The 20654-nt window shown below is 50.0% G+C and overlaps 1 protein-coding gene across 18 annotated transcripts in view; it reads right to left on the bottom strand.

Annotated features, from left to right (window-relative positions):
• Positions 1-552: 552 nt before the first annotated feature.
• Fnbp1 (formin binding protein 1) overlaps positions 553-20654 on the bottom strand; it is a 129135-nt gene continuing 109033 nt past the window's right edge. For 9 of the 18 annotated variants that reach the window (XM_052722719.1, XM_052722728.1, XM_052722726.1 and 6 more), the window contains 5 exons: positions 17405-17514; positions 12064-12196; positions 11417-11538; positions 10934-11070; positions 4042-8342 (listed from right to left, as the gene is read on the bottom strand). In XM_052722719.1, coding sequence (XP_052578679.1) covers positions 8164-8342; positions 10934-11070; positions 11417-11538; positions 12064-12196; positions 17405-17514 — 681 coding nt within the window. In that variant the 3' untranslated portion in view covers positions 4042-8163. Of the gene's footprint in view, positions 3278-4041; positions 8343-10933; positions 11074-11416; positions 11539-12063; positions 12197-17404; positions 17515-20654 lie in introns of those variants that run through there. The other 9 variants (XM_052722721.1, XM_052722717.1, XM_052722724.1 and 6 more) reach the window with 2 other exon arrangements.

Genomic DNA, 20654 nt, shown 5'->3' with positions numbered 1-20654 from the left:
GTCAGCTCTGAGAGCTTCTGTGACTAGAGTCCTCTCTCTCTCTCTCTCTCTCTCTCTCTCTCTCTCTCTCTCTCTCTCTCTCTCTCTCTCGTGTGTGTGTGTGTGTGTGTGTGTGTGTGTGTACAGGAGACCAGTTAGCTCAACATCATTGGGTGTCACCCTTTATCACTATCTTAATTTCATTGAGACAGGTCCCTGTGTAACCTTGACTGATCTGGAACTCAGTATGTAAGACCAGGCTCGCCTTGAACTCACAGAAATCCATGTGCCTGCCTCTGCCTCCTGAGTGCTGGGATTAATGGTGTGTGCCTCTGTAATTTTTAAGATAGAGTCTCATAGATTTCATAGATTAGCTGTCCAGTTGGTGACTGGGTCTCACCTGCCTTTGCCCCCTTTAGTGTTGAGGCCACAGAGCTCACTGCTGGGCCCAGCTTTGTATGTGGGCGCTGGAGATTGAACTCAGGTCCTTGTGCTGCTCAGCAGGCAGTCTCCCCACTTAGCCATCTCCCCAACCCCGAGTCATCTCTTCATGCAACCAGAGAACCGAGGAACTGTATGCCAGAAGTTATATTTTATTTAACATTGAAAGGACTAACGTTTAATTACAAGGTTGAGAGTAGCCTTCTAATGAAAGCACTTTGTTTGGTTTTAATTCCCCCTCCAGAGACACAGGCAAGCCCAAGACCTGACAGCTGCAAAGGCCTTCCCAACAGTGCCATGCCCTCAAGGCATGCACACACACACACACACACACACACACACTTTAAAAGGTGCTCAATGTCATGTTAAAAGAGAACTTGGGGCCATTATTAGAGACATTCTAGAAGTTATACGTACAGGACACAAAATCAAAAGGAAACACCAGGCTGCAGTTTCTGGAAAAATACTGGTAGGAACAGAACTTGGTTTGTGTGTGTGTGTGTGTGTGTGTGTGTGTGTGTGTGTGTGTATCTGTGAACATTCTACTATGTTCTACATACTACAGGTGTCACCAGAAGGCATTAGAGGCCCCCCTGTGCAATATTTGGGCTGATCCCACTGGCTGAGCCTCTCAGCCTAGAGGGAGGAGCCATTACAGTCATATCCTGCAAAGAAAAAAAAAAAAACGGGTGAATGTCAAGTTCCTTTTATTTTCGCCTCTAAGTCATTGGCAGGGCAGGTTCTTTTACAGTGAGTCATTCTTGTAACAGCACTCTAGCAGCTAGGGATGACAGGCAGTGGGTCCGGGGAGAGGGAGTGGAGAGCTTCCGGGGAAAACCTGCACCCCTCCCCCCGACACCCGGTAAGATTCCACAGGATTCCCGCAGCAGAACGTGCATCTCGGAGAAGGCGCATCTCAGAGAACAGGAAGACGCTCATCCTCCATACTTTCTGGACGTAGGTAGTACAGGCAGTTAAAGAGAAGTGAAGGGAAGCAGGCAGAGGCTTTAACAGTCATGGACTGGCAGCTTATCCCTTTTACCTTTGTGACAAGAGCCTTTTTTGACCCAGGAGATGGGAGACACATCCTTCATGCATTACCAAGATCTGCAAACAGACCTGTAAAAACCACTCAGCTTCCTCACGGAGGGGACAGCAGTCAGACCAATTGGTGAAAATCCGAGGTTCTGGGGATAGATGCCTGGTGACCTGCTGAAGTGGGGCTGCAGGGACCACAGGTTGGGTTAGCTGTGTCAGAGCTGAGGCCCCGACAGTCACCCTGAGGTACCAGGCTTCCATTTTGTTCACTAAGCCTTCCTCATGTGACTAAGGGTGCATCTGCTACAGGGAACAGAAGCTGTGGTTCGTGGAACAGCTTTGCAGGGCCATAGAGGGCAGTGTGTAGGACCCTGGGCTTGGCCTTGCCTGGGAGGAGGCAGGGTGGAGAAAGCCAGAAAGCTAATCCTTGCTTGCTCTTGCAACCCAAAGCCAGGCCCTAGCCAGCTGCTCCCACCCGAGAACCCTCCCTCTGCTATTAAGTTGGCAGTGCTGTTCTGCAGGGTGGTGTGCCAGCCCTGGTTTGCAGAGAATGTCTGAATTCCACACACTTGGGGCAAAGCCCAGGCCAGACCCTGTGGACCTGCCCTTTCCGTCCCTGGCTCTGCGGTCTTTGTAAGACTCCCATGTCTTTGATCCTCTGACATGACACCAAGCTACCAGCTGCCCAGAGGAGGATGCCAACTTTCTCAAGCTCGTGCTAACAGGGTGCCCTGCACAGGGGCTTGCGGCCAAGTCTTGAGTGCTTCTGTCCCGGGCAAGGGGGGAAGCTGTGCGGCTCTAAGGTGCGAATGGCCATTTTGGTTCTCCCGCCAAGATCCATCATTTGAGGAGGAAAACCGCTTCAAACACAAACTCCATCCATTCCACAGGGCTTCCCGAGCACAGGATCAAATGCAGAAGCGGTGGCTGCAGAGCCACCAGAGGGACCACAAGAGGCACAAGGTCTTTGGTGAGGAACATAGTAGAGTCCTCGAATGCTACTTATGGGACTCAACAGGTCCACTTTACAGTGATGTGCCGGCAGGTGTGAGGCCCTCCGTCACAGGGTGCCACGAACAGGTGGACAGTGCTCACAGAAGGTAGACTCAGGCCAGACAACAGGGCTGGCCCACAAGCTGGAGTCGGGACTTCAAGATGGATCTTCCTGGGCTATGTAGAGGGTTTAGAACCAGAGTGGGGGTGGGTGGGGGCTGGATGTCCTAGTCCCATCTCAGACCCACTGGGATGAAGTATGGAAGGTGTCAATGCTGAGATGTTGGAGGATGGGTGGACCAGGAGAGAAGGACACATTTGCTGATGTCCCAAGAGACACACGGGAGACAGGTGGACGCTCAGTCCACCCAGTGCAGGACTGGCCTTCCTTGTCTGGATTCTGTCTGTCACCTAGGAAAGCAGTGGTAACAGTTGACAAAAGGCACAGTGTGAAATGTGCAAGGACTGGCCAGGCAATCTGCAGGTGGACTGGGAGCCCAGAAGGAGCAGGGACCCATGGGCACAAGTCCAGCTGTCTTTGTGGCCCCTGTGGGTGGGGACTGGAGTGAGGTGGACAACCCCTGTGTGGGGCTGAGGAAGAGAAATGCCCCTGCCAGTACAATGGGCAGAGGGGATGGCAGAACCACGGGAGCATGCTGTGATGAGAAGGGGGCGTGGGATATAGAGAGCCAGCTTGCAGATGGGCTGGAGGATGCCCAGCCAGCCTGGGTGGGGCTGGAGGCTCGTGGGGACAAGTGGACTGGCTGATGGTGACTCCTGGGGAGGCCCACGGGGAACTCTGGCCATGTGCACCGCCTTTACGAACCTATAACACAAAAAGAAAGAAGAAAAGCCCTGGGTTAGAGAAAGCCGCAGGTGAGAGGCAGACATTTGCCATCGGCAAAGCGCTTGCCTTGGGAAGAGGGGTGGGGTTTGAGTGCCCGGTCACCAGAGCGGCTCTGCCATGGAGAGCTTTCGAGGCTTTAGTCCCTTGTTTTGAGGCAGGCTTTCCTGTAGCCTAGGGTGACCTCAGAGTCTCTAGACAGCTGAAGATGACCTTGAACTCATGGCCTTCCTGTTTCTACTTCCCACACTCTGGCATGACAGGCCTGGCTTTTTACTTCTGTCTTTAGCTGGCCCCATCTCTGGACCAAAAAAAAAAAAAAAAAAAAAAAAGATCAATAAGGTTGATCACTTGACATCTTCTTAACAAACTGAACTTTTTTTTTCTTTTTTGTCCAGGACGGCGTGAGGAAGCTAAGGGGCAAATTCTCCCATTGCAATTGTAGGGCCTCTTTGCAGTAAGGACAGACCCCTTTGGCAGGAGGCAGCCTAAGGCTGCCATGCCTCATTGAGCAGCGAAAGCTCTCCATCGCCAGAGGCGAGGAAATACACAGGGAAAGCAGATGCTCCAAGGCCAAGGCCTGAGGACAGGAGGAGTAAGAACAGGGAGGCAGAATTATTTGGGAAAAAAAAAAAAAAAAAGCATTTGGCTGGAAAATTCCTCAGTCCCAGAGATGAAAGTGTTACACACTTATTACAGAGAACAATGTTCTTGAAAAGAGAAAAATCACTTAAAATACACAGCACTGAGAAAAAGAGTAACATTTATTAGAGAGGCAGGTTCGAGGGCACACTGGAGGATGACAGGCAGAGTCTTTGCTCTTAGAGAAGAATAGAGAGAAACAATCATGACAGCTATATTCAACTATATTCAAACACTTACTCAGAGCCCAGGGGTTTATAATAAACTCAAGCGTGCAGCAGCCAGCCGGGGGACCTAGCTACCGTGCAAGAGTCCAGGGGCCTCCCCAGTAGTTATAAAAACAAAAAGTGGTTAGGCAGAGGAATAACAAATAAAACAGACAGGTAAAACACTAAAGCAACACTGTTCAAAGAATCCGCTTAGTTTTCAAATTGCAATATATACAAATATACCCTGCGGGGCAGGATTACGGGCATGTTCAACAGAAAGTGATGTAAAAAGCAACATTCCCCACGAGGCTCAGAGTAGTCTAGTATTTTGGCAATGATTAAGTACGTCATAGATACCACACACACAGAAAGTGCTCTGGCGTTATGATATAAAAATCCAAAAGGTGCAGCCTGGCGGTAGTGGCGCACACCCTTAATCCCGGAGGCGGAAGCAAGTGAATCTCTGAGTTTGAAGCTATCCTGGTGTACCGAGCCAGCTTCAGGACAGCCAGTATGACACAGAGAGACCCTGTCTGGAATGCGCCCGCCCCTCCCCCCCAAATATCCAAGAGGTACTTGGAGTTCCTGGGAGTTGGGCAGCAGCAGCTGGGCCGATAGGGGTTGGAGGCAGGAGGGCAGGGTTTGGGAGAGGCTAGGTGGGATGGCACCCCACCCCCAGTCTGAGGATAGCTCCCAGGTGACCATTAATCTCAGATATACTTTCCTGACAACAGGAAAAAGCTACAGACAGCTCAGCTCTCCCTCTCTTTACTTATTTATTTGCTGTTGTTTTGAGACAAGATCTCACTCTGTGGCCCTGGCTGGCCTGGACTCACAGAGATCTGTCTGCCTCTGGCTCCCAAGTGCTGGCTGGGGTTCCAGATGTGCGTTGCTCTCTAGTTTTTTACACTGAGTTGTGTGTGTTTTGTGTGGGTGTACACATGTGCCATGGCGTAGGAGAGTTAGAGGTCACCTTTAGAGAATTGGTCCTTCCTTCAACCGCGTGAGTCCTGGGGATTGCGCTCATATTCATCATGCTTGGGGGGCAAATGCCTGTATTTGCTGAGCCAGCTTCCCCTAACCATATCTCCAATCTCCCTTTTTTAACAGCCAACTATTGGAAGGAAGTTCTATTATTCACCACGGAGGAGATGGGAACTACGAAGTATCATTCAGTGTAGTTAGTGTTGGACCCATTCATCTGTTAGGATGCTAAGTTCAATTTAGTAACACACACTTAAGACTGTGACCACAAATGCATGTCCAAACTGACATTTCCCCACCCCAACTTGCACAAACCTGAGGGAAACCTGTCCATTTCACCCAGAAGGCTGTTTACCTGAAGGGGCCCCGGAATGGTTGACTTTAAATACACCACGACAGCAAAAGTTACTCAAACAAAATACGAATTACAAAATGAATGTGCATTAAAAACAGCCAGGTGGCCTGGGTCAGCTTCCTATTTTGGAGACCGTACTAGACTGTGAAGTATGGCTGCTGAAGCCTTGGGGAGGGCATGGGGCCATCTTTATATCAACTTTGTAACTGCCAAGAGCCAGGGGAACCGAGTTCAAGGCTAGCCTGGGTTACATATCAAGACACTGCCTCGGGCTGGAGAGATGGCTCAGAGGTTAAGAGCACTGGCTGTTCTTCCAAAGGTTCTGTGTTCAATTCCCAGCAACCACATGGTGGCTCACAGCCATCTATAATGAGATCTGGTGCCCTCTTCTGGACTGTAGGCATACATGCAGGCAGAACATTGTATACATAATAAATAAATAAATCCTTTAAAAAAAAAAAAAGACACTGCCTCAAAAAAAAAAAAAAAAAAAAGTCTTTTAAGAGCCAGGCTGTCGGTAAGGAAAGCTTGCTCAATGACACCTCACAGGCCCTTGTGAAATTCAGGTGAAATCATTGCCAGAATCTCGAAACCGTTTCAGGTTCCTGAGCCCAGATTGATGTATAGCTGTCACTTTTAGAGTCAGTGAAGGGGCTGGGCTACAGCTCCGTGGGAATGAGCCTGCCAGCATGCATGCGGCCCAATTCCATCCCCAACCACATTAAAAACAAACAAAACAGCTTATAAAAATGAGCCCCTAATATAGAGGCAGAGAGCTATTTTCTTGCTTAAAAATAAGATGTAAGCCGGGCGGTGGTGGCGCACGCCTTTAATCCCAGCACTTGGGAGGCAGAGGCAGGCGGATCTCTGTGAGTTCGAGGCCAGCCTGGTCTCCAAAGCGAGTTCCAGGAAAGGCGCAAAACTACACAGAGAAACCCTGTCTCGGAAAAAAAAAAATAAGATGTAAATAATTCCCAAAGTCAAACAGAAAGAACCAGATGTGAGCCAGGCGGTGGTGGCACCACTCCAGAGGCAGAGCCAGGCAGATCTCTGTGAGTTCGAGGCCAGCCTGGTCTACAGAGCAAGTTCCAGAACAGCCAGGACTACACAGAGAAACCCTGTCTTGTATGATATTTTGTTTGTGTTCTGACAAATCTCGCCTGAAGATCAAAGGTCTGAACTAGCCACTAGTTAACCATAGAGGCCAGGTGGTGGTGGCTCACACCTTTGATCTCAGCACTTGGGAGGCTCACACCTTTGATCCCAGCACTTGGGAGGCTCACACCTTTGATTTCAGCACTTGGGAGGCTCACACCTTTGATCCCAGCACTTGGGAGGCTCACACCTTTGATCCCAGCACAATGGGGAGGTGGAGACAGGATCTTGGCCCCCTTTTCGGTCTGAGGATTCGTAGCGGTAAGAAGTCTCTAGTGGCTGCCGCTCTGCTTCTCTGATCTTTCAGATTATTACCCCAATATTTGGCTCTTGGTTTTTATTGATAAGACTAATTAGAATCATGCTTCACTGTCTCAAGCAGCAACAACAACAAAAGGACAGATGTGGCTCCTTGGTGACTTTGAGGTCATGATTGGCATAATTCAGTCCTGGATTACCTCTGCATATGACCCATGCCACTCCCTCCCCTCCAATATCAGCACTGACTTTAAAGTGCAAATTCCCACATGGCCCAGATTCCCTTCAAACACGAGACCATTTATTTTATTCTGGCTGTAGTTAGCTGGATCAAATGTGCCAGAACCCCAAAATCAGTGTCTAGTATTTCAAACATTGGCTCTTATAGATCAAAAAGAAAATGAAAGTCTTCCCCTTAAAAAGGGACATGCAGGTGCCATTTTGTACAGTGGCTGGTACACCAGGTTCTGCTCACAGCAAACCCTCTGACAGGAATAGAAAATCACGCCCACAGGGGTGTTGGGCACTTAGCTGCTGCAGAAGCCTGCCTCAACAGCTTGAAGACACCCTACCATTGGCCCAGGCCCATCGGGTGAAACCAGAAGACGATAATGTCAGTCAAAGTTAAATCACTAAAGGAGCGTACATTTCTGGACATCTCTTGGTTGTTTGGGACACTCAGACAATTAAAGGCTAACACAGGAGACCTGAGCAGCAACTGTAAGGGCACTCAGCGTGGGCACCAAGAGAATGTTACAGTCTTTAGTCAAAGACTTTAGGTGTTACTCAGTTCCACTGATGAAGTAACAAATGTAACATACATTTATTTATTTATTTATTTATTTATTATTTATTTATTTATATACTGAGTCTTACTCTGTAGCCCAAGCTAACCTGACACTCAGTGGGATGCTCCTGACTCAGCCTCCTGAGCACTGGGATTATAGGCATGATGGGATGCTCCTGACTCGGCCCCCTGAGCACTGGGATTATAGGCACGAACCACCACTATACAATTAAAAAATCTACATATTTTGTTGAAAGGATGGAAACACTGATCAGATTTCAAAGGACACAGTTGTAAGCAGGCCAGTGGCAGCTTTGCACGTGGCCAAGTTGGACAAACTCAGGCATGAGATGCCCCCAGTTCCCCGAGTGTCTGCATCACTTGCTCTCTGCCGGCCTCTTGAAGGCCTGTAACAGCCAAAGTGGTGGGGAGAGACAACTCCAATGCTTTTAAAGGCTTTTGTTTTGTCTTAAGTGGATTAAATATAAGTCTTAGCACCTTTGGCGTTTTTGTCTAAATAGACTTCGACGTAGGAGGTAGGGACGTAGCCCTCCTCGTCTTCGCTTCTGCGGATGCGAGTCCACCCGTCACCCTTGTCCTCCTCGATGACGCTCAGCGTCTCCCCCTCCACCACGGAAATGGTGCCTTCATTCTGACCTGAAGAAGGAAAGCGAGCTGTGAGGTCTCTCAGGTCGTGCTGGGAGGGCCCTTGCAGCGGTATCTGGGAGTCAAGGTGATCAGTGCAGAGGACGTCCCCCCCTCCTTGGTCCCTGCACGGTGTTTTCCTTCCTCAAGTGTCTTCAGGTTCCTCCTCCTGTCTGTGGACCCCTCCTTAGACAGGACCCTTCCTTAGGTCCTCTGAGGAACCCCCACAGCTCCCCACAAGCCTTGGTGAATCTACTCCTCTAGGCCATTCCTCTCAGGGTTTCTCCTGGGGCAGAGGGGGGCAGGGGGAGCAGGGGTCTTCGCTCAACTTCCACAGCACCTTCTAGCAGGCCCTCATCTCTCTCCCCTTCTGGCATTTCCTGAAGTCAAGGTTCTACTTTTCCTACTGCCTCTAGGACTGTTCCTCGTGATGTCCCCAGGCCTTGGAAATGTAGCCCAGGAGACCTGGATTTCCTGGGACACTCCTTCCCCAGGGCATCTCCGAGGACCCAAGGATGAGCCACCCAAGGATGAGCCGCTGGGTTGGCCTTGGCTCTCCTCCCCTTTGCTTAGCCCTGTCAAGCACAATGCAGCTGTGTCTTCTCCTTAGCCAAGGCCCCCAGACAGCTCTCTACGGTCATTTAAAAGCCAGCCACCCTTCTCGGACAGCTCTGGGAGTGTGCAATGGTTATTTCTGTCAGCGTGAGACAACCTGAGGCCACCTAGGAAGAGATCAGTGAGGAACTGGACAGCAGGTCGGCCTGTGGGAGTGTCCATGGAAGGCTGGTTCTGTCTGTCTGTCTGTCTCTGTCTCTCTTCTTCCAAGACAGGGTTTTCCTGCGTAGCCTTCACTATCCTGGAACTCACTCTGTAGACCAGGCTGGCCTCGAACTCAGAGATCCGCCTGCCTCTGCCTCCTGAGTGCTGGGATTAAAGGCATGCGCCACCACTGTTGGACTTGTGGGAGTCTGTCTTTATTTTATTTTATTTTATTATTATTGTTTTTTAATGCCAAATGCCGTTTATTGAAGGAGGGAGGAGGTCTTAAATACAGGCTTACAGCACAGTGGGGGAACCCCGGAGGGCAGAAGTTTGCTACAGATGTTTTACAATCTTGCATCTAAGCTGTTAACACCCAGTATGCAGGATACACAGACAAGGAACTTCCCTTAAGCATTCAGGAGGGTGGAACCCGGCAGGGAATTAGCATAGGGAGGATATCGTGGGAGTCTGTCTTAACCACCATAATTGATGTGGGAAGGCCTAGCCTGAAAGTGGGCAGCACCTGAAAGTTCGCTGCTGTCTAAGAGTAGAAGCTAGCTGGGCAGTGGTGGCGCAGGCCTTTAATCCCAGCACTCCGGAGGCAGAGGCAGGCGGATCTCTGTGAGTTCAAGGCCAGCTTGGGCTACAGAGCAAGATCCAGGACAGGCTCCAAAACTACATGGAGAAACCTTGTCTCGAGAAAAAAAAAAAGAAAAGAAAAGAGTAGAAGCTCTTAGAACAGCATTCGTCTTGGTGGTGGGTGTGACCAGCCATTGTCTGGCTCCTGCTAGGATAGACTGGGACTCGGAACTGTGAGCCAGAGAAACTCCTTTCCCCTCTGAGTTGATTATCGTCAGGATATTTCATCCCAGCAACAGAAATGAAATAGGGCAGCGGACAATGGTTTAGGGCCCTGTCAGCAGGGTCACGTGTGTGTGTGTGTGTGTGTGTGTGTGTGTGTGTCTGACTGACTGTCTGTCGGTGTTGGGGGCGGGGTGACACAGCAAAGCTTCATTGATGATTTTCTGGGTATGGCATCTGTCACTCATCCCTGAGCCCTGCCTGCTTCTGTCACAGCGTCCTCTGTAACTCTGGGCAGCAGCATGTCCAAGTGCAGAGCATCGAGGCCTGGCGCTGATGGTCCACCCTGTCCCCTGGCTGAGGCCTGGGCTGATGGTCCACCCTGTCTCCTGGCCGATCCCACACAGGGGCAACGGTGTGCCTGTCAACACCATCAACAGCTCCTCAAGAAAAGCTGACACTTCTTTTTCTCAACCAGGTACTCCACTGTGTGTGTGTGTGTGTGTGTGTGTGTGTGAAAGAGAGATTGTGTGAGCATGTGTATGTAGAAGAGCATGTGAGAGATTGTGAGTGTGATGTGTGTATATAAATGTGTGTGTGTGAGTGTGTAGTGTATGGTGGGTAGAGGTTGCTGTCAGGTTGATTATTGATTAATTTTCCCATCTTATTTATTTATTTAAAAATTCTTTTACTGGGGCTGGAGAGATGGCTCAGTAGTCAACAGCACTGGCTGCTCTTGCAGAGGACTGGGGTTCGGTTCCCAGCACCACATGGTGGCTCACAACCACCTACAACTCCGGTTGCAGAGGATCCGATGCTGCCTTCTGGCCTCCACAGGCACCAGGCACTAACATGGTTCACAGACACACATGTAGGCGAAACACCCATTCACATAAAATAAATAATATTTTTTTCTATAATTTTATCGTATGTATGAGGGAGAGAAAGAGAGAAAGAGAGAGAGAGAGTTCTGATCCCTGGGAGAGAGGGATCACCTAGTCAGTTTGGGAAGGCAGAAGACCTCCCTTGGGCAGCAGTACCTTCAAATGTGTAGAGGGCCTTGCAGGTCCCTATGGCAGGAAGTGGCTCCTCATCATCAAATTCATCATCGAAGTCCGTGGCCAGCACCTTGAGCTCGCTCTCCTGACTCTGCTCCTCCGTGTAACTCCCATCTGGGCTGCTCAAGAGAGGAAGACAGGAAACAACTATAGCGCCCCACCTGGAGACGCGGTCCCCTCGCCGCCGCCACCGCCACCGCCGCCGCCGCCGCCGCCGCCGCCGCCGCCGCCGCCGCCACCGCCACCGCCACCACCACCACCACCACCACCACCACCACGGGGCAACGCTGCCTCAGGTCGCCCGCCCAGACTGGATGATAAATTGAAACATTTTCGTGTGGGAAGGATCAGAGATGATGGAAACACACGTTCTTGCCTTACGTTCATGAGAAATTCCAGAATTTAGAGGTAAGTACAAAGCCAGATGGCCCCTCTGCCAGAGGCAGGGCCGCACAGGGACTGTACCTTTCCCGGTCCTGGGCGCAGTTAGTGACTGTCGGGTGTGTCTGACCGTCATACATTCCACTCTGCCGGCGCGCCTGCTCACTCCGTGCTGGGAGTCTGCCCTCCACCTCAGCCAGCCAGGCCTGGAAGCAAAAGCCACAGAAGACTTGGACCTGGGCTAGCCTAGGCTCAATCGTGGGCCGCCAGGCCTTAACTCAGGGTTGGACAGTCACTTAAAGCTGACGGAGGAAGGCCTGGGTGACGTCTTTGGCCCTGCACTGGCTGGCTATACAGATGGGCTCACAGGCAACTGCTTCTCTTGCAGAGTTGAGGAAGGGGTAGGGAGGCCCCTGTTTACCAAATTTACCAATCATCCCACATGGCAGAAAGCAGGCATCACTGGGCAACACTCTTGGGCAGCCATGTAATCACAGATGAATTACCCTATACTTCCTTCTGACTCAGTCCCGTGGCTCTGAGGTCACCCTGGGGAACCCCAGGCCCAAGGCTTGTCAGTAGGGTGGTTTTCCTCTCCAGAGACATAGCCTAACACAACCATCACACCAACCACTGGAAATGTGGGGGTGAGGGTTGGGGGGGGTTCCCCAGGGCTCTGCCCAGAGGCAGCCTTCCCCTTCCTGCTCCTTCCTTAATCCTGTCCTCCACACCTCAAACTTCTGTGTCTCCAGGCGCAGTTTCTCTATGTTCTGGGTGGCCTCAGCGAGTTTGTGGTCCAAGCTGGCCGGGTCTCCCATCTGAGGGTTCTTTAGGTACACATCTTTCATTTTGGTGATGGCGTCCCTGAGAAAAGAGTAAGAACAGCATGGGAACTGAGGCCGGAGTCAGTAGCGGGTTTTCTCTGACTGGGTGAAAAGTCAACTGTCCTTCACAAAACCCCATCCTGGGCATCACAGGTCTCCCATCACCTCTTACCAGCATTTCTCTGAAAAATTAAAAGTAGTTGTTAACACTGCCCTTCTGGCTTGGTGACACATACTGGTGATCCCAGCACTTGGAGGCCAAGGCAGGAGGAGCGTAAATTGGAGGCTAGCCTGGGCTACAGGGTGAGCTCACCTCTCTTCTCATGGTCTCTTTTGATCAATTTCTTCAAAAGTTCACTGATGTGTGTGTGTGCACACTCATGTGTGTTGTGTGTGTGCGCAGGTATGTGTGCACACACAGGTCACATTGGGTGTCTTCATCTACCTCTTGTCTACCTATGCCTTTTCTTTAAAAACTGCTTATTTATGTATTTGTTTATTTGTGTGTGTGAGCGTGCAGGTGAGCATGCCTGTGTGAGTCATGGAGAACACGGAGAACACAGTCATGCGTCTTCTCAGTCTTCACCTATTCCCTGGAGGCAAGCCCCAGAGATCCCACCGACTCTGTCCACCTGAGAACTTGGCTTAGAGATGTTTGTGGGACACTGGGCATGTTTTGTGGGTGCTGGAGTCTGGACCTCAGTCCTCCAATCGTAGAGCAAGGGCTTATAAGCATGGAGCCCTCGCTCCGGCCACTCCCCTTGTTTTTTTTTTTTTTTTTTTTTTTTTTTGGTTTTTCAAGACAGGGTTTCTCTGTGTAGTTTTGTTCCCTGTCCTAGAACTCACTCTGTAGCCCAGGCTGGCCTCGAACTCACAGAGATCCGCCTGTCTCCGCCTCCAGAGTGCTGGGTTTAAAGGCGTGCGCCACCACTGCCGGGCTACCCCCTTGGTTTTTGAGACGCGGTCTCTCACCAGCTTGCCAGTGGTGGGGTTACAGACCCACCGCTGTGCCTGGCTTTTACAGGGGCACTGGGGATTGGAACTCAGTTCTTCGTGCGTGTGCAGGAAGCACTTTCCCACTGATCTGCTCCCAGCCCTAATTTTACTGAAGTCTTTAAGGAACCGAATTTTTGTGTCTGTAAATCCTTTGTTAAACAGCATGATTTTCTCTTTTGGTTTTTGAGACAGGTTTTCTCTGTGTAGCCCTGGCTGTCCTGGAACTTGCTCTGTAGACCAGGCTAGCCTCAAACTCAGAGATCTACCCAGCTCTGCCTGTAAGTGCTGAGATTAAAGGCATGTGCCATTGCCGCCCGGCTTTGTTTTTTCTTTTCTTTTCTTTTTCTGTCTCTGTCTGTCTCTCTCTTTTGCTTTAAAAATTATTATTTTCAGTTATGTGTGGAGGGTGAGTGTGCACGTGAGTGCACGTGCCCATTGAGGTCAGAGGCATCAGACCCTATTGAAGCTGGAGTTACTGAGTTGTGAGTCACCCGGTGTGGTGCTGAGATAGAATTCAGATCCTTTGCAAAAGGAATACACACTCTTAACCACTGAGCCCTGCCCCAATTCCTTGCTCCTTTTTTGAGGTGGGGTCTCACTTTGTAGCACAGGCTGGCCTCACTGGTCAGCAATCTTCCTGCCCCAGACTCCCACCACATGGCTTCTCTCTCCTGTCTGTGATGACTTTAACCTGCTGTCTCCTCCCTAATTTCATGAAGAGGTGCCTTAGTTAATTCACTTTTGCTTTTTTTTTTTAAAGATTTATTTATTTATTTATTATGTATAATGTGATCTGTCTACATGTATGACTGCAGGCCAGAAGTGGGCACCAGATCTCATTGCAGATGGTTGTGAGCCACCATGTGGTTGCTGGGAATTGAACTCAGGACCTCTGGAAGAGCAGTCGGTGCTCTTAACCACTGAGCCATCTCTCCAGCCCTGCTTTTGCTTTTTTGTTTGTTTGTTTCAACTTGGTTTTTGTTTTGTTTTGTTTTTGGAGACAGGGTTTCTCTGTGTAGCCCTGGTTGTCCTGGAACTCACTCTGTAGACCTGGCTGTGCTCGAACTCAGGGATCCACCTGCCTCTGCCTCCTGAATATTGGGATTAAAGGTGTGCACCACCATGCCCGGCTGTTTTAACTTATTTTTAAAAATTTGTGTGCCTCTTGCTCTCTAGCGCTCACCCCTCCTGGCTGGCTGGAAACTGTGTCCCCTCCTACGTTTATAGTTGTGAGACTGTTCTCTAGGGCACAAAGGATGGACAGCTTGGAAGCTTCAGAAGTGTCACACATGAGTCCCTGAGATGGTCAGAAGGTGAGCAGCTGTTGGTTTCAGGGGTTCCATCAAGGAGACCTAAGTTATAATGAGGGAGTGAGAGGGATGGAGGGGAGAGGTCAGAGAGGAGAGGAGAGGCTGGCGGGGGAGAGCAAGACAGAAAGACAGCAAGCTACAGAGAAGGAAGCATTAGTTAGTTTTCTGTGATATCCCTCAGTATCAGTCTTGGTTAGTGATGGGGTGGCAATGGCCTATCTTTTATTTGAATTTTTTTCACTTTTGGGTGCTTCCTGTTGAAGCAAAAAGAACAGACTTCATTTCTTTTTTAATATTAAATTTAAAAATTAATCAAACTTTAAAAAAAATTGTGTGCCTGAATGTCTGGGTGGGCACCGCTTGTGGGCAGCACTCACAGAGGCCAGAAGAGGGCATCGGATCCTGTGGCACTGGAGTTACAGGTGGTTGTGAGCCACCACATGTGTGCTGGGTACTGAACCCCAGTCCTCTGTAAGAACAGCAAGTGCTCTCAACAGCTGAGCCATGTTTGTTTTTATTGGTTTTGAGGTAGGGTCTCAAAACTAGCTCAGGTTGGCCTTGAACTTGTGACCCTCTACCTCAGTCTTCTAAGTGATGGGATTACAGACGTGTGCCATTACATTTAGCTTTTTAACTTTCCTTGTAGTATGCATCAAGAGCTATAAATTTCTTTCCAAAACCACAGCTTTAATGTTTTGGTTTTTTAAATACACTCTCAAAACAAACAAACAAATAAATAAACAATTGCCACAATTTCAAGATACAGCATTAATACGTAAGATTTCCATGGTTTTTGGTTTTTTGAAATAAGGTTTCTCTGTATAGCGCTGGCTGTTCTGGAACTCACTCTGTAGACCAGGCTGTCCTTGAACTCACAGAGATCCGTCTGCCTCTGCCTCCTGAGTGCTGGGATTACAGGCGTGTGCCGCCACTGCCCCCCTGCTGATTTCCATGTGGACTGTGATTCAGTAGCGGAAGAACTGCCTACCATGTGCGGAGGCCCTGAGTCCACTCCACCCCAGCACAGCACACAACAAAACAAAACCTCCAAGTCCCAAAGGGATGATAAGTCTTCTCTCCTTTTTAATAAAAACAGTAACAAACAACCAACCAAAAACCCACCACAAAAACAAAAACCAAGCAGACAAACAAACAAACAGAAAACCCCTCTTTGGTCCTTGAGAGAAAAGCCTGAGACTTCTTGTACCTTGAGCCTGAGCAGAACAAAGAGACCAGCTGTCTTCCAGACCACTAAAACAGTCAGTGAAAAGAAAAAATGGGTGGGGTTCACGCCCATAGATCCAGCACTTGGGAGGCTACAACAGGGGGATTGCTACCCTGAGTTAAGGCCAGCATGGGCAATACAATGAATTCCAGGACAGGCTGAACTACAGGGTAAGACTCTTTCAAAGGCTAACAAACAACCCCCCAAACAACAGAGGGGTGCAGTGGTGCACACCTCTAGTCCCAGCAAGCAGGAGGCAGAGGTCTCCGTGAGTTTGAGGCCAGCCTGGTCTGCATAGGGAGACCCTGTCTCAAAAAACAAACAAACAAAAAACCAATGAAAGAGGGGATTGGGAGGGGAGGGAAGGGGAGGGGAGGGAAGAGGAGGAGAGGGAAGGGGAGGGGAGGGAAGAGGAGGAGAGGGAAGGGGAGGGGAGGGAAGAGGAGGAGAGGGAAGGGGAGGGGAGGGAGGAGACCTGTGAGACTCTACAGGAAGGCTGATACTTAATTAGCCTCAACTAAAAAGAAACAGATTTTAGACTCAAAAGCAGGATGTGTGGGAGTGGGACTCATGCCATTTTCTACTCTTTGTACAAAAACAAAAACAAATAACCCAAAATCCCTTTGACCCCTGAGAGAAAACTCCAAGATTCTGCCTGTATCGAGGCGACCTAGCTGATGCCAATATGCAGAACCTCAAGAGGTCCCTGACAGGCAAGACCATCACCCTTGAGGTGGAGCCCAGTGACACTATCCTTGAGAATGTCGGGACAGAGATCCCAGACAAGGAAAGCAGCCTGCTGGAGCAGCAGAGGACAATACTGGAAGGCAAGCTGCTGGAGGATGGCTCGTATTGTATGACTACAACATCAGAGAGAGTCCACCCTGCACCTAGTGCTGTGCATAAATGAACTATCCCTTCGCCAGCTTGCTCAGAAATACAAGAGACAAGAAGATGACTTGCTTCGAGAGCCACGGACGCCTGCACCCCTGCTTCAAGAGCTACGGACGCCTGCACCCCTGCTTCAAGAGCTACGGACGTCTGCACCCCTGCTTCAAGAGCTACAGATGCCTGCACCCCTGCTTCGAGAGCTACAGACGCCTGCACCCCTGCTTTGAGAGCTACAGACGCCTGCACCCCTGCTTCGAGAGCTACAGACGCCTGCACCCCTGCTGCAAGAAGTGCAGCCACACCAACATCTGTACAAGGTGGAGGGAAGCTGAGGTAGCCTATTCAGCCCATGACCCCGGGACCCCATTAATCTTCCTCCCATTGACTGGAGTAGAAAACCAAAAATTCACCCATTCACACAGGACAAGAGAAACATGAAACCTAGCCAACGGCATTTTGTTCCCCAGACTCAAAATACAACCTCTACAGAGAAACCCAGCACACAGTGAGAAAACAGACAAAAACACCTACCAAAATAATGCCTTTCTATCCATTTTGGATGCTGGAGAGGTGATGGCTCAGCATTTAAGAATATGTACTACTTTATCATGAGGGCCAAAGTCGGGATCCCAACACCTGTATCTGGTGGCTCCCAACGGCCTGTAACTCCAGTTCCAAGAGTTCTGACACCCTCTTCTGGCCTCTGTGGGTACTGCGCGCGCACACACACACACACACACACACACACACACACACACACATTTTCAGATTTCCTCTTTCCAAACTGAGCTTGGGTTGTTTGACAGGGCACACTGACCCATCCTACCTCTGATCCATCTCCTTTTGGATCTCTTTATTGAGATCATCAACTTTCTGCTGCAGCTTTTTTCTTCTCTGCTCAGGCGGGAGGTTGCTGAAGTCTTCTGGTGTGGCACCCTGCAGACACAAACGTAAGTGAGAAGCCAGAAGGCCTTGAGGTGCTCCTGGGTAGGAGGAGGCAAACCAAGCCTGCAGACCTGCAGAGGCTCCCCAGAACCAGCGAGGCTTTCCCGCCACACCAGCTAAGATGGGAAACCCAAACCCAGGCAAACCCCAGAGGTCCCGCCAATGGCTGCCTGTTACTACAAGGGCCCGCACACTGCAGGAAGACCAGGAGCAGCCACACTCCGGGGAGGAGAGACCAGGAAATAGGTTTGACTCAGAAGGAAGCCCACAGAAAATTTAGAGACTACTTCGTTTGCATTTTCTGACTGTTCCCACCCATGACTGAAGTGGAGGAAGCTGGCGCTTCTGTAAATGTAATCCAGCCACGCAAACATTGGCTCGGAACCTCTGCCCTTTCCTTGGTTGGAGCATTCCTTCCCGGCTCCCCTCTCAAGGCTGAGGCAGAGTTCCCACCCCTGTGAAATCATGACAGGTGGACTATCACTTCGTTTTGAGGATGTGAGCGAAAAGCATGATTTAAACACAAAAACCAAAACCATGTCATCCCCTTCTGGTGTTACTGGCCCCTCACTGTCTTTGGGACCCCAAATTACTTCCCAGTGAACAAAGCCAACCTCCTCTGCTTTCACAGTCAGGAATGTATTTTAACACCTCTCCCCCTTTCTGCAGGGCTGAACCTGGGGCCTATGTGTACGAGGCAAGCATTTTACCACTGGGCTACAGTCTCAAACTCATGGTGAACACTCCCTGCCTTGGTTTTTTGGGTACTGGGATTATAGGTGTGAACCACCACATTTGGCTCCTAGTCCCCTCTCCCCATTTGAAAGATTTTATTTCAAAATTGTGTGTGCACACATGTGTGTTCGGTGCCCCAGAGTTCAGGAGAGGGCATCAGATTTCCCCGGAACAAGGTACAGGTGGTTGTGGGCTGCACGATGTGGGTGCTGGGAACTCGGGGCCTCTGCAAGGGCAGTTTGTTCTAACTGCTGAGCCATCTCTGCAGCACCTCATTTTCTCCCCGCTCCCCACTTGCAATTTTTAGCGCCTGCTTAGCCTGGTACTTGCTGTGTAGAGCAGGTTGGCCTTCAATTTGAGGCAGCCCTTTAGACTCGGCCTCCCAAGGGCCAGGACTGCAGATCTGAGCCACCACGCCTGGCGGGGCTCTCTTTAAAGTCTCACTGCCCTCTGGTCTTTGTACATGTGCTTTCAGTAGAAGACATCAGGGGCTGGTCTCCCTCCAAAGACTGTCTCCTTGCTGGACAGCCATGGCTCCACTGTAGTGCCAAGAGCTTTTCCTTAAATGAGGCCGTTTTCATAAAGAATGAAATGTATTCAACCGGCCCAGCGAAAGCCAGGAAGCTTACAAGAGAGATTTTACTTCAAAACCTCAATTCTTTTCAAACAAGGGTGAGACTGACTTGGGGGCGAGAAGAAAGGGGGGCCCAGGGAATGTGATTCTGGAATCCACTGGATTTGCCAAGCGGCTTACTCAGGGGCTTGTGACAAAGTTTGTAGGCCGATTATGAGGAAGATGGCTGGGCTGGGAAGTGCATGAGTCAGCAAATATTTGCCTCTTAGGCCGCCTGGAGATGGGAGCCCCATCCTGAGACACCCTGAGTGTGTGACGGTCGAGGGTGAGAGGGTGGGTGATGGTCCTGTCACCAAGCCAAGCAAGGGCCTGAAGCCAAGCAGCAGCAGGAGGGTCCCTCGGCATGACAGGCTGGGGCAGTTTCCTCTCCCACGCACACTATTTGAAAACTTCCGTGTCTACCTCTGTATTCACTCTATTCCAGCTTTGAGCTTGGAGGAAGATCCGTCTTTACAATTTTTATTTATTATACCATCTGTGGGAGACAGCTCCATCATTCAATCATGTGGGTCTCTGGAATGGAACTCAAGGTCATCAAGTCCTAAGCCACCTTGGGGACCCTGATACTTGTTTCCTAGGTTGAGATTGTGTACATACACACACACACACACACACACACACACACACACACACACACACACCAGGGGTCCCTATCTTCCACGTTGTTTGAGACAGGGTCTCTGGGCTGTCTTTCCATTGCATACTCTATCTCCCCACAGGGCACTGGTATTACGGCCATGCCTGCTGGGCATTGTGCTTTTACATCGAGTCTAAGAATTTAGACTCAAGCTTTCACACTTGGGCTTACAAACACTTTCACCCTCAGACCCATCTGCCCAGCTCTGAGATTTTTTTTTTTAAATCTGGGATGTAACAAAATTCAATACAAGTCACTGGTCTGTGGAAGTGAGGCAATCTGGTCAGTGGCCAGAGAGCCCTCTAGACCTGTGTGTGATGATGGAAACATTCTGTGGCTGCAGTGTCTGGGACAGGAGCTTCAGGAGACTGCCTGCCTGCACTTGAACATGGCTGCTTCAGTGGTGACCTGAATCTTTTGAATGTATTTAGAACAGGTGTGAGGCTTGGATGGCGTCTGAATGGCAGAGGCACCTGTAAGGGGCACTCTGGGCTGGTGGCTTGTGACGAGCCACGGAATAGACAGCACTGGTTGCCTGTGACACCGTGACAAACTGTCCTCCCGCTATCCCTATGTCAATTGATAAAGCGTCAACCTAACTGACCGGCCAGGTCCCTTTCAAAGGCTCCCCTGGCTTTTCAACTACCATTGTTATTTGAAAACAAGTCACTGGAAAAGCCTCAAACCTTGGTTGCTATGGAGATTCAGGTCAGCAGCCTCTCATATAAACTTAGGATCCGTAGAAAGGGTGTCTCACCCAATTAGGCTTTTGAAGTTTACATTTCCTCAAACAAAGCTCTGGCATGTGACTCATCTTGTGGCAGTGGGGCTCTTGTTTCCAGCTCTGAGTCAGAGGGGACGTCTCTGACGAGGCTGGAGAGGCTGGAGCGGCCCAGTTAGCAGAATGGACAGTGGAACCAGCCATGGAAGGCGTGGCCACCCACACCCAGGTTAAACGGCTCCGTAGTCAGCTTTTCTTCATCTCAGGATGGAACCTACATTGCTCCTGGGCACAGTCCTGGGTAAAACAGGTCTTTGAGATATTTGCTTTTACAGCTATTCCATTTCCTACCTAATATTTCATGTCTGTGTGCGTGTTTGTGGTACAGACACATGAGTATGCAG

The sequence above is a fragment of the Peromyscus californicus genome, unplaced genomic scaffold, assembly GCF_007827085.1.
Source record: "Peromyscus californicus insignis strain IS unplaced genomic scaffold, ASM782708v3 Scaffold_7__1_contigs__length_154581171, whole genome shotgun sequence".
NCBI classification, from domain to species: domain Eukaryota; kingdom Metazoa; phylum Chordata; class Mammalia; order Rodentia; family Cricetidae; genus Peromyscus; species Peromyscus californicus.
Note: the sequence above shows the minus strand (reverse complement) of the source record. Positions and strands in the feature narration are given on the sequence as shown.